Below are 12,593 nucleotides of genomic sequence, written 5' to 3'. Positions count from 1 at the left end.
AAAAGATGCAAGTTCTTTTTTTCAGTTCTCACAAGTAAACTGTGGTGACTCAGAGGCCACTTACTGAGTTAAGAACAACCTTGATCTCCATCAACTAAAGATAGGATGTCAGTAGAGTTGACTGAGGCCTAGGATTTGGAATTCTAAGCAGTCTGGCAGCCACTGGAGTACAGCTTTCCCATGGTACATATTCTTTAGACTCTGGAATTCCTGCCTTGAGTTGGTTGAGGTATTCAATCACTATAGCTAGTTCTATTGCTTTTTTTTTAATTGTGGCAAAAAACATAAAATTTAACATTAAATTAAAGACATTCGCAGTGTTGTGTGACTGATATCCAGAACTTTTCCATGCAAAGCTGGAACTATACCCATTAAACAACAGCTCCCATTTCCCCCTCTTCCTCAACCCCTGGTATTCACCATTCCACTTTCTGCTTCTATGAATCTGACTACTTTAAATACCAAATACAAGTGGAATCATACACCATGTGTCCTTTTGGGACTGGCTTATTTCATTTGGTGTAACGTCCCCAAGATTCATCCATGCTGGAGCTTGTGGCAGACTTTCTAGCCTTTTTAAGGCAAGATAATATTTTGGTGTGTGTGTGTGTATGTATATATATGTGTGTATATATATATATATATATATATATATATATATATATATATATAGACGTAATTTGTTTATTCATTTGTCCATCAATGGTCACTTGGGTTCACCTGCTTCTTGGCTATTATGAATAATGCTGCTAAGATTATGAGTGTGCAAGTATCTCTTTGCGATTCTGCTTTCAATACTTTTGCTTATATTGTTTGTTTTCTGAGGAGGAGGTAATTAGGTTTATTCATTGATTTCTGCTTGGAGGAGGTACTGGGGATTGAACCCGGGACCTCTTGGGTGCCGAGCATGCACTGTACCACTTGAGCTATACCCTACCCCAATACTTTTGGATATATACCCAGAAGTGGGATTGTTGTATCATATGGTAGTTATATTTTTAATTTTTTGAGTGATCTCTATACCACATATTACTTTTAGAATTGGGTTACTAAAAACTAAACATTCAGAGCCATCCATTAGTTACTGTTGGTTGTTTGGTTAATTCTACAGTATGCAGCAACCTCTATTTTCAGCAACAGTACTTGATTTATAACTTTCTGGTAAGAGAACATTCAGACATTATATATTGTGGTTCAAATATAAATCAACTATAGACCTAAAAATATAAATTCTTAGAAGAAAACATGGGGCAAAAGCTTCACAACTTTGGATTTGGCAATGGTTTTTTGGCTAAGACACCAAAGGTACAGGCAAAAGGGGAAAAACAGAGAAATTGGACTTCATGAAAATGTTTTAAATTTTTATGCATCAAAAGACACTATGAACAGAATAAAAAGGCAACACAAAAATGGGAGAAATTATCTGCAAATTGTACATCTAATAAGGGATTAGTATCCAGAATATAGAGTAACTCCTACAACTTAACAACAAAAAAACCCCACTTAATTAAAAAATGGGCAAAGGACTTGATAGATATTGCTCCAAAGAAGATATACACAGGGCCAATAGCACATGAAAGGATGCTCAACGTCACTACTAATCAGGGAAATGCAAATCCAAACTACAATAAGATGCCACCTCACACCCAATAGGATGGCTGCTATCAAAAAAAGAAAAAAACAAAACACAGAAACACAGAAAATTACAAGTGTTGATGAGAATGTAGAGTAGTTGGAACCAGTAGTTGGAACCCTTGTACACCATTGTTGGGAATGTACAATGGTATACTGGAGCAAACAGTATGACAGTTCCTCAGAAATTTAAGAACAAAACTGACACATGATCCAACAATGTCACTTCTGGGTATATACCCAGAAGAATTGAAAGCAGGGTCAGGAGAGATATTTGCACACCTATGTTCAGAGCAGCATTACTCACAATAGCTAAAACATGGAAGCAACCCAAAAGTACACTGATAGATGATTGGATAAGCAAAATGTGGGATATACATTCTAATGGAATATTATATAAAATAATTAGCTTTTAAAAGGCAAGAAAATATGCAAGATGCTACAACATAGATAAACCTTGAGGGCATTATGCTAAGTGAAGCCAGTAATAAAAAGACAAATTCTGTATGATTCCACTTACATGAGGTACTTAGAGTCATCAAAATCATAGAGACAGAAAGCAGAATGGTGGTTGCCAGGGTCTGGGAGAGGAGAAAGTGGGGAGTTTAATGGGTATAGTGTTTCAGTTTTATAAGATGGAAAGAGTTCTGCAGATGGATGGTGGTGACTGTTGCACAAAATTATTAATATATTTAATACAACTGAACTGTGCACTCAAAATGGTTAAGATGATACATTTTATGTAATGTGTGTTTTCCCACAACAAAAAGTATATATAAATCAACTGTACACCTACTGGAAAGGTTCATTGCAAACCTCCCAAAATTGATGTCACTTGATGTCACTTCATTGTTATCCCTGAATTACATATTTTTTTAATGTACCATTATGTCAGATGGCCTAAATGGGCAGCCAGAAAGTGAGAAAGACTTTAATCCCCAGAGGTAATGGACATGCCATGGGCTAAATCTGGTCTACTGATATGTTTTAGTTGGTTCATACAGTATGTTAAAAATTGGGAAGCTTCGGCAGACGGGAAGGGTATAGCTCAGTGGTAGAGTGTGTGCTTACCATGCATGAGGTCCTGGGTTCAGTCTCCAGTATCTACATTACAACAAATAAGTAAACTTAATTACTGCCCCTGCCTCCCCCCACAAAATTGGGAAGCTTAAAAAAAAAAAAAAAAGCTTGGATTTCAGTATCTCTTGAAAAACTGAAAAATCTGGGGGGAGGGGATAGCTCAAGTGGTAGAGCATATGCTTAGCACACATGGGTTCCTGGGTTCAATCCCCAGTCTCTCCTTTAAAAATAAATAAACCTAATTACCCTCCCCTCCTCAAACAAAAACAAAAACAAGCAAGCGAAAAATCACTGAAAGATCTGGCAACACTAGGGCCACATGCCCACATGGCTAACATGGGCTGGAGCTGAGGAGCACTTGCTACTTTTGAAGCATGTTTTCCAATTCACCACAGTCTCACTGGCCCCTGTGGTCTTAAACACAGCCACCCTACTCTTACTTTACTGCACCTGCCTGGCCCTGGCACCTGGGTTTGTGACCCCTGACCTTTTCTCTCTCAGGAGAGAAAGAGGCCATAACCCTGGCTGTACTGGGTCATGTGACTATTTCCACAAACTGGGGTCTGGTGGAAGCAAAGTAGGAGAATGTCCACTTTTCCATTGCCATGGTGACCAACCTGAGTGCCACAGCAAGGGAGAGGGAAGAGCCAGAGGGACATCATCAAAGGATGAGGGAGCAACTCACATGTTCCCAGGTCCATTATGGCTGGAGAAAATTACTCTAGTAGAGAGTTCAGAGCCCTAAGGCTGCTGCAAACTTGATCAGAATAAATAACTTCATGGATTGCAAAGTTAGAACTGACAGCCTGCAAGAACCTTCCAGTCCTTCAAGCCTGCAAGTCATCAGCTTTGTCTCTTTGCACTCCTAGAAACTCCACTTCACTGTCTGCCTAGAAGAATGCTAGAAGACACCACTCTACCATAAAAGGCAATCTATCAAAGGGCAGATCAAATTCCAGCAGTGGGAGGATGTCTGGTTAGCTTGGCACCTGGCAGAATGATTTAAATTTCATAGGTCCTATTTCCAAGAATAATTAATAACGAACAAGAATTTGGGAATTGTAGTGAATTGTAGTGAAGTCCTCATTCTAGAAAACTCAAAATACTTCATGTAACCGAAGGAAGGGATATTAGCAGAAAGAAAAGGAACAAGCAAGAAGAAAGCAAAAAATCCACACCAAAGTATTAAAGAGCCTTAGGACGCATCTTTATTTTAAACCGTGATGCCAAAGAAAACAAGTTTCCACCATGATGTTCCCTTAATCTTCTGTGAAGTCAGTGGTTTCCATAAATTAGAATTTTTGCAAGAGAGGGGTGGATGAGGACAGCTTCAGTGCCAACAACAGAGTATTTAAAGCTAGTTATCTGCCCCTGGAATGGTTGTTTATTAAAATACACATTAAAAACATTTTTATACACAAGCCCTGCCTTGTTCATTTTAGGAACAGCACAGAAAGGTAACTAGTTATTTCAGCACAGGAACGAACAGTGAAGGAACAAAATACATTTCAAAAATGGGGAAGAACATTAACAGTACACCTTGTGTTATTATTTTGTCGTTTATGGAGGTGTACCCATGTGTTCTTGGGACTATGAAGTCTTACTCCAACCAGTGATTTGTTTTTGATTTTTTTTTACAAGAACTTGCAAAATATTTTAACAGAAACACAAAATTTAACTTATGTGATGATAATTCACAACTACAGAATGTTTTCATAAAAAAGACTGTCCTTTTCTAAGGTGACATCTTTCACATTGGAGTCTACTGATCACCAGGGGACCCAGAGGTTTATTCTCAGCATCTGTGATTTTGTTTTTTCCCCTTATAAGAGTTCCTTTCATTTCTCAGGTTTGTGAAACATTGCTTAAGTTTAAGCCTAGTTTGGGCAGAAGAGTATTTGGCTGGCAGCTGGGGCCATTTGTGGTTTATTTAAAGGGAAATCATTAGCATGGAGGTCCCACTGGGGAATACCCAGGGGAGCCAGGCGAGAACATAGTTCATCTCCTCCTTCTGCAGGGAACCATACCCACTGCCGAGGTCGTATGTGGGAACATCTGGGTCCCACATTCCACAGCCCCTTGGAATTGTCCCTTATTCTCTTGGGGAGGAAAGGAAATGACTAGAGAAATCCTGAGCTAGCTTTTATTGCCTCTAAAGGCTTAGGCCCTTCCACCCTCCCTGGAGGGGTTCCTAAATCATGTGGGGAAGGAACAGCCATCCATCACGTAGCCATGGACTTGGCCAGCCCCATTGTACCTCAGATGGTCAGTTTCCACTGGAAATCGTGGATTAGACCTTCTTGTCTCCCTCTGCCTTCAGCCCGGCACGCTGGAGGACCATACTTAAATTCCCTGCTGGGTCTCACAGATCTCCCCGCCTCAGGAAAGCTGGAAAGGGCCCAGTGGAATAGTAAAATGAGAAATGCAGAAGGGCAGATGCTTGCGAAACTTGTGTGCCTTTTGTAAGTAACATCTGTTTCTCCTTAAAGCTAAAGTTTTTGGCTTTAGACTGGAGAAGGGGGCAGTGTCAGGGGGCGGGGGGAGAAGGGGACCCATGACATATTCTGTCTAAAAGTGTGGGTAGGTGTGGCCCATGTGTTCATCCCCGTTTATGGCAACAAGACGGGGATGGATCGTTTGTGTTCCTTCACAGCTGAAGTCCTTGGATGGCAGTGAAAGTCTGCAGGTGATGGTGGTAATAAATACTTGTCCTGCCTCCCCTTGTTGTGAGAAGCAAATGAAATTCTGCATGAGAAAGTGCTCTGTAAACTATCAAGGGATATATGACTGAGAACTACTGACCACAGTTTATGAAAGCACACAGTTGAAAGGAATCTGGTTTTGCTGTTAGATCTTAGTTGACTGACTCACTAGCTGTGTGACCTTGGACAAGTCTTCTGACTTTTCAGAGCTTATTTTGGGGTTATTTTGCAGGGCTGGGAAGGCGGCGCCATTTGTGAAAATGCGAATAGTCTCTGCCCTACTTACCCACAGGGTTGTAATTGTATCAAAACAAAAAACACGAGAAAGTTCTTTGGGAACTGGAAAGAGACTGTTCTTAGCATAGCTAAGGTTTTCAGATCTTTCAATGGCCACCAATTGCCTGAAATTGGCCCCATAGACGTCCAAATAACAGTAACTCATTATCTTCTCCAAAACTGCTCCTTTCCTACTTGGCATCACTGTGGCCTGGAGATCATTTTAAAAAAGGATATTCATGTCAAAAAAAAGTATATTCAAACAACCATCAACTCAAGATGATTCAGGAAGCGAAAACCAAGGACCACTACTGTGAGGACTTCTCAAGCGTTGTAAGCTACCCATGTTCAGTAATTGTGTCATCTCCTATTTTTCTATGGTGACTAGCAGTGAGAGAAACCACACACAGGCCGAGACTGCTCTCACCAGGGAGTCTGGCCAGAGGCTTCCTGGGTTCTGTCCTGGGTTCTGTTTTCCTGCCTTTGGTAGCCACCGTCACGCACTCGATTCCCTTGGGGTTCTCTGCTTCATAAGAGGAAATATGGGCTCTCTAACAATCAACTTTCCTGCTATCCCCTAAAACAAGGACACACACATCCCCTTTCAATGTGGAGGATTTTCACTGTTAATCACTTTGGGGAAATAAATTGGGGTGACTAAAATACCCCAAAATGAGGAAGTTAGGAAGCTGACAGAGTTTTCATATTAGTGAGCCCTCCTCTACTTGCTAACTCACTCTGAGGTGGTAAATGAAAGTCCCTTTGGCTCTTGTTCTCAGCTTTTATTCCTGAAAGCTGTACTTCTCAACCAGCTCCCTCCTCTCCTCCCCTTAGGTTTTGGGCTTCCCATGGGCAAGTAACTGTGTGAATTCGGCTTGGTATTCCCAGTGTTTAGCACAGAGCCTGGAGCATAGGACTAACATACATTGAGCACTTACTATGTGCCAAGTATAGTATGAAGACTTCACATGGATTATCTCACTCCCCTCAGATGATCCTTTGAAGTAGTTACTATTATGTCTCCCACTTTAGAGAAAGGAAACCGAGAGGTAAAGTAAGTTGCCCAAGGACACACAGCTATTAAGTAGCAGAGCTGAGATTCAATCCCAGGCAGTCTGACTCCAGAGTCCATACTCTTACTCTTAACCACTATGCTGGAGACATTTAAATATTTGTTGACTATAAAAACAAAAAACAAAAAACCTTTTCATTACTTCCCATCCTATGACATTTCCTTGTTTCTCTAAAATGCCCCTTGCTCATCTCAGTCCTCTAAATTCCCTAGCCCAAACTCTAAACTATTCCTTGCAGTTTACAACAGCTTCATAACTGTTCTTCACCGGACCGGTGATTTTTAACCTTTCAATCTCACAGCCTGTGGAGAATTTGACTGATGAACACTATGGATATTTCCCCAGATAAAAATCCACATACATAAAAGTTTCCTGCATAATGGGGGAGGGGGCAAGAAGCACAGATCATCTTAAACTCATCCTGTAGCCTTCAGGTTCCCTTCCTATTGTTAGGGATGGTGGTGATGGGAGTGTGAAAGTGGAAACTTCTTCGCAGGACTTACCAGGCCAGGTTTACATTTCTAGCCTCATCTCTAGTCACACGCGTCAAGTTTAAAGCATAAGGAAACAGGGCAAGCACTTTCACATCTTTAGACATCTGCTTTTGAAGTTCTTGCTACTTAGAATACTTCTCCCCTCCACTCCTACCTGGTGCACTTTTCACCAAAGTCCAACTTGAATGTTATTAACCTTTCAGATGCCTTCCCTGACACCCCAATGCCCCAACCTCTGTCTGAGAAACTCTTACCTGTGTGCCTGTAATTGTTTATACCTACGATAGCACTGATCATGTCATCTAGTTGCTAAGTAGCCTGTCCCTCTCGAATCATCGTGCACGCCTCCAAAGCAGGGATGCTATGTCATCCATCATTGTATCCCCGACATTCTAGAACATGCGTTACACCTAGTAGGTGCTCACAACATTTATTAAGTTCGTTTTTGGGTAGCTCAGCTCACATTCCGCGATCGGCAAGTTCACTACACGTTTGGAGAAGGCTAACACGCTTAGGAGAGAGCTGAGCGATCACAGTCTCCTGATCATGGGAATCAGCCAGAGGGAAAGTGAGCTTGAGGCCTGGCTTTGAGAAGAGGGCAGAGACTCCAGCCACCCGAGGACATCGGGTGAGTAAGATTCACGCAAGGATAACTAAGTCTCAGGGTCAGGAGGAGGGAAGCCCGCACTGCACGCTGGAATCCGCGAGACTGACGGTCGCATTGCACGCCGGGATTTGTAGTCCGGCCCTTGCCAGGACCCCCAGACTAGTTACATTCGGCTACGCTCGACCTCGTCCTTACACGAATAAGGTGCAGTCTTGGTCGGCCAGCACGGAATGACGAGGCTCCTCAAGGCAAGCTACTTAGTAGCACTTTTTAGAGCAAACATCTCAGCATAGGCTACCAAGGAACTGCAGTGGGTAAGGATGCGCATGCACAACACGGGTTCTCGCGTGGGCGCTCAATAGGCCCCGCCCCCGGAAGCTCCGGCGCTGCGCGCGTGCGTTGTCCTCGTGAGGCCGCCTTGAGCCGGGTGGCGCAGGCGCAGTGCCCCCGGCCCAAAATGGCGGCGTGGTGCTCTACACGCTGGTTGCTTGTAGCCGTCGGGTCCCTGCGGCTGCCGGCTGCAGCGGGGAGAGGAGCCCGGCCGCCCGTGGGGGGCGTGGTGGGGGCATCGCTGGGCCGCGGTCTGAGCGTCACCGCCTTCGCGCCTTCCCTGCGAGCTCGCGGTTCCGGGGCGCTGCTGACATTGAGACCCGGTGTCAGCCTTACAGGTGAGGGCAGGCTCCAGCCCCCGAGTGAGGGGAAAGGAGTGACTCGTTTCGCTCCGGTTACGGGGGTTGCGGGGTGGAGTTTGTCTTCCGACCTACCTGCGGAATCACTTGGGGTGATGGGCACGCAGGAGTCAGAGAGGCTCAAATGGCTATTTAGAAGCGGTGAACCGAGGAGAGCTGCGTGGAGCCCCCGGCGGCGGGGATGAAACGCCCCGCAGGCCTTGAACCTTCACCTCTCTGTCAACATTTCTGGAGGCCTCTTTCCGGCCTGCCGCTGTTCTTCTACCCGATTCCTTTCCCTCCTTTCTACTTATTAGCCTGTAGAGGAAGGGAAGAGGTAACGGCCATTCGGTGAGCACCTGCTCTTGGGCTAGCTAAGCACCTTGTGCCTCATCTCAATTGTTGGTAACAGCAGCCCTGCAACGTGGGGATCATCATCCCCATTTTAAAGAATGGGAAACTGAGGTTCTAGCAGAGGAGTTGACCCTCCCAAGGTCATAAAGTTAGATAAGAAGAGTTGTCCCAAACCCAAAGCTGTTCTTTCAAAACTACGCTCTTTGCACCACACGGTGTAAATTGGAAGGCACGCTTACTGTTTTTTAGAAATCTTTATGTTGGTTATTTTGCTAAAAATGCAAACTCATATTTATTGAGCATTTCCTATGTACCAGGCATGGATCACTTCCACGTGATAGAGACTATTGTTCTGTTTTATAGGTAAATAAGTTGAGGCTTAGATGGTAACTGGTAGGATGTCACAAAGCTAGAAAGTGGGAGAGTCGTGATTCAAAACCTCCTGCTTTTTTAATGCTGGAAGTGATGTTGAATTAATATATAGTGAGCCTTTTAAGTGCTTAGCCATGATGGTTTCTTATGTTATGTGTTGAATGACTTCCCTTATAGTGAGATAAGGAAGGAGGAAACACTGAACACCCAACTATGTGCCTGAATTGTGCTAGATGTTTGTGTCCCCTAGAATTTGTGCAAATGATAGTTTAAACTATCTATAAACTTACAGAGATGATTAATTAAAGGGTCTGACGAGGTAATTTACGCAAGATGCTTTCCTATTGAGATCCAGTTTTGTAATGCTTACATAATAGCTAGTTATTAAAATATCAGTAATTGTGATTACCTTATGCAGTGAACACTACTCCAGTAGCATGTGTGAGACCTGAGCAAATTATGTAATCCTTTTGTGCCTTCCATTCCTTAACTGAAAAAAATGTTAATAGGTATATATCGAGGGCTTGTCATATGCCAGTTACTGTTATAGGTACTGGGGATATAGCAGAGACCAAAGAGATTGGATGTGATTTTGGTCACGTGATCCCACTTTTTTATTCTGTTCCTACCACTTATATTTCTTCATGGATGGAGCAGTAACCAAGGTTTCCTCAGGGTTATTTGAATCCATGTCACGCTGTATTTCTCAATATGAGCAAAAGTGGTCATTTTTAGGTTTTGCTAATGTTTTCTAATGTCAAGGTTGTTTGGAATAGAATTTGGCTGCATCTTTTTGCTCAGATATTAATTCTTTTGATGCTTATTAAGCTAAACTTGTTCATACCACATTTGTACAGGTTTGGGGAACATTTTTTGGTAATTGTGTATGCGTGTGTGAGAGACAGACAAGCACTAAGTGCTGAGCCTGATGTGTAAGGAACTGCAGTCAGCTTTCCTTTTCCCCGAATGAGCCCAGTGCCCACAATGGGCATGTTTTGTATCAGGTGATGAACACATGTGAGAGGTGGCATCCTTCAAGGTGCACTCTATTACCACATCTAAAGTCATGAACTCAGCCCTCAAACATCTCAAGTCCAGTAGTGCAATTAGATGATGTAAAAAACAACGCTTTAAATCCGACTTTTCTCCCAGAGCAGAAGGTAGTCATTTCACACTGGGTTGGCCATTCTTGGACCGACTTGGAGACTAATCCTCTTCTGGGTTATTCTAAAATGGGCGGGACATTTATTGGTCATATCTTGGGGGAAAATATGTCTATTAAGTGAACTCTTTCTAATTACTGCTAATCATTGATACCTTTGGGATAATGTCAGAAGTCATCAAACTTGTATTAGTTAAATGTGATTTGTGTTTATATGCAGTTTTGCACATTGCTGTCCCCCGTTCTAACCCAAGCCTAAATTATCTTATGATGTTGAAGCTGCAGCTGCCAGAGCCTTTGCCACTACCAGCCTCCGCCTTCTGGATTGGAAGGGGTGGTAGGAGAGGCAAGATGGGTCGAGGTAACCTCTCCCTCCTGAGTGAAGCAGGGCTGAGTACAGGAGCACTAAGAAACTAGCTCTGGTGTTTTTCTCAAATCTGGTTGGAGAAACATAACAGTAGTCTCTAATCCCTACTGCTCCCACCCTGTCTGCTTTTCTTGTGCCAGAAAATCTAAGCTGCAGCAACAGAGAACAAGTAACGGGGATACTGAAAATATAGATCTGCTTCCTGGTTCTGATTTTAATCAATCTGACCATTCCTCCTCATTCTTCTGTCTGATTATCCTTTATCCTGCCAGCTTCCTGGATATGCTCAACCCTCCAGTTGTCTTTTGTACCCATAAATTTTAAGTATTCTCCCGATCCTTGTTTTATTTTTTTTGAGAGCTCTTTCTCATGCTTATCTGGTTGATTCTCTGTTTAGCACTTGCTGAGGCTCCATATTGCCCTCAAGATAAAATCCAGGCTCTTTAGCATAGTTCAGAGGCCCTTCTCTTTATTCCCAGGCCTCATTAATCATCATCAGCATCATCTCTATCACCCGCCTACCCGCCCCCATGAGTCTCTAATCTAGTTACATCATAGTATCTGCACTGAAATGGAGAAGGTCCTTGACACACACACACTCTCTCTCTCTCCCTCCCTCTCTCTCTCTCTCTCTCTCTCTCTCTCTCTCTCTCTCTCCTCTGTCTCTTCTCTGTCTCTCTCTCTCTCCCTCCCTCCCTCCCTCTCTCTCTCTCTCTCTCCCTCTCTCCCTAGTTACATCACAGTACCTACAATTCCTAAATGCACAAGAACTTTCTCCCTCCAAACCAAAGGTGATCATATGATTTAGCTACTAAATGGGGTGCTTTTGAAAGTGAAAGAGGGTGCTATTGCAAACAATGTTGGGACTACAAGCATAAATCTGGATGGATTCAAGCCCTCCTTAGCCTAGCTAGTTTTTACAGCTTAACAACAGGTGCCTTAGAAGACCTACCCTGAATTTCTGAGATAGAGTTGTAGTGGTTCTCAACTGGTAGTGATTTTACCCTGCAGGAGACATCTGGCAGTCTCTGGAGATGTTTTCAGTGGCCAGTTTGGAGGGGGGTGCTGCTGGCAACCGGTTGACCAGGGCTGCTGCTAAAAACACTGTATTATAAATACCTAGGTATATTAGGATATAAATAAATACATAGGGCTGCCATAACAAAGTACCACAGACTAAATGGCTTAAACAATGGGAAATTATTTTCTCACAGTTCTGGAGGCTGTAAAATTCCACAATCAGTGTTTTAGCAAGGTTGTCTTTAAAGACCCCATCTCCAAATACAGTCACATTCTGAAAAGCTGGGGGTTAGGACTTAAAACATAGGAATTTGGGGGTTGGTGGTCACAATTCAGCCCATAACAATAGTACTGTGCTCCACCCGACCCATGAGAAGAACCCGATCCCATCAGTAGTGTGGAGGTTGAGAGACCCAGGTTAGGTGACCCTTTTGTGTATTCTCACTCTGCATCCCTGCGTGCTAATACCATTTCACACATGGCCTCTCACACTTCCCTGTGGGGCTGTAAGCTCCTTGAGGGCACTGACTTTGACTCTTTTTTTCATCTTGTATCCTCGGTGCCTAGTACAGTGTTAAGGTCTGGAATGAATGTAAGCTCCCAGAGGGCAGGGCCTTTGAATGGTTTGCTGCTGGAGCCCAGTGCCTGGCGAGCAGAGCTGCTCAGTGAGTGACTGCTGAATGAATGAGTGCTGAATACAGAAGCTTCTCCTTGGCAGGCAAACCTTCCACTTAACGCCTGGAGCTGCCTCATGATTCTCATTCCCTTTCTTGACTTCTGCTCCCT

General features: G+C 43.3%; 1 protein-coding gene across 2 annotated transcripts in view; it reads left to right on the top strand.

Moving 5' to 3' along the window:
* The first annotated feature begins 8,285 nt into the window (after nucleotides 1-8,285).
* DNAJA3 (DnaJ heat shock protein family (Hsp40) member A3) overlaps nucleotides 8,286-12,593 on the top strand; it is a 29,162-nt gene continuing 24,854 nt past the window's right edge. The window contains exon 1 of one of the 2 annotated variants that reach the window (XM_045512709.2): nucleotides 8,286-8,532. In XM_045512709.2, the coding sequence (XP_045368665.2) occupies nucleotides 8,322-8,532 (211 nt within the window). In that variant the 5' untranslated portion in view covers nucleotides 8,286-8,321. The remainder of the gene's footprint in view (nucleotides 8,533-12,593) is intronic. The other variant, XM_010949798.3, reaches the window with a different exon arrangement.

This window comes from Camelus bactrianus, chromosome 18, assembly GCF_048773025.1.
Source record: "Camelus bactrianus isolate YW-2024 breed Bactrian camel chromosome 18, ASM4877302v1, whole genome shotgun sequence".
Lineage (NCBI taxonomy): Eukaryota > Metazoa > Chordata > Mammalia > Artiodactyla > Camelidae > Camelus > Camelus bactrianus.
This window is presented reverse-complemented; position numbering and strand designations above follow the sequence as displayed.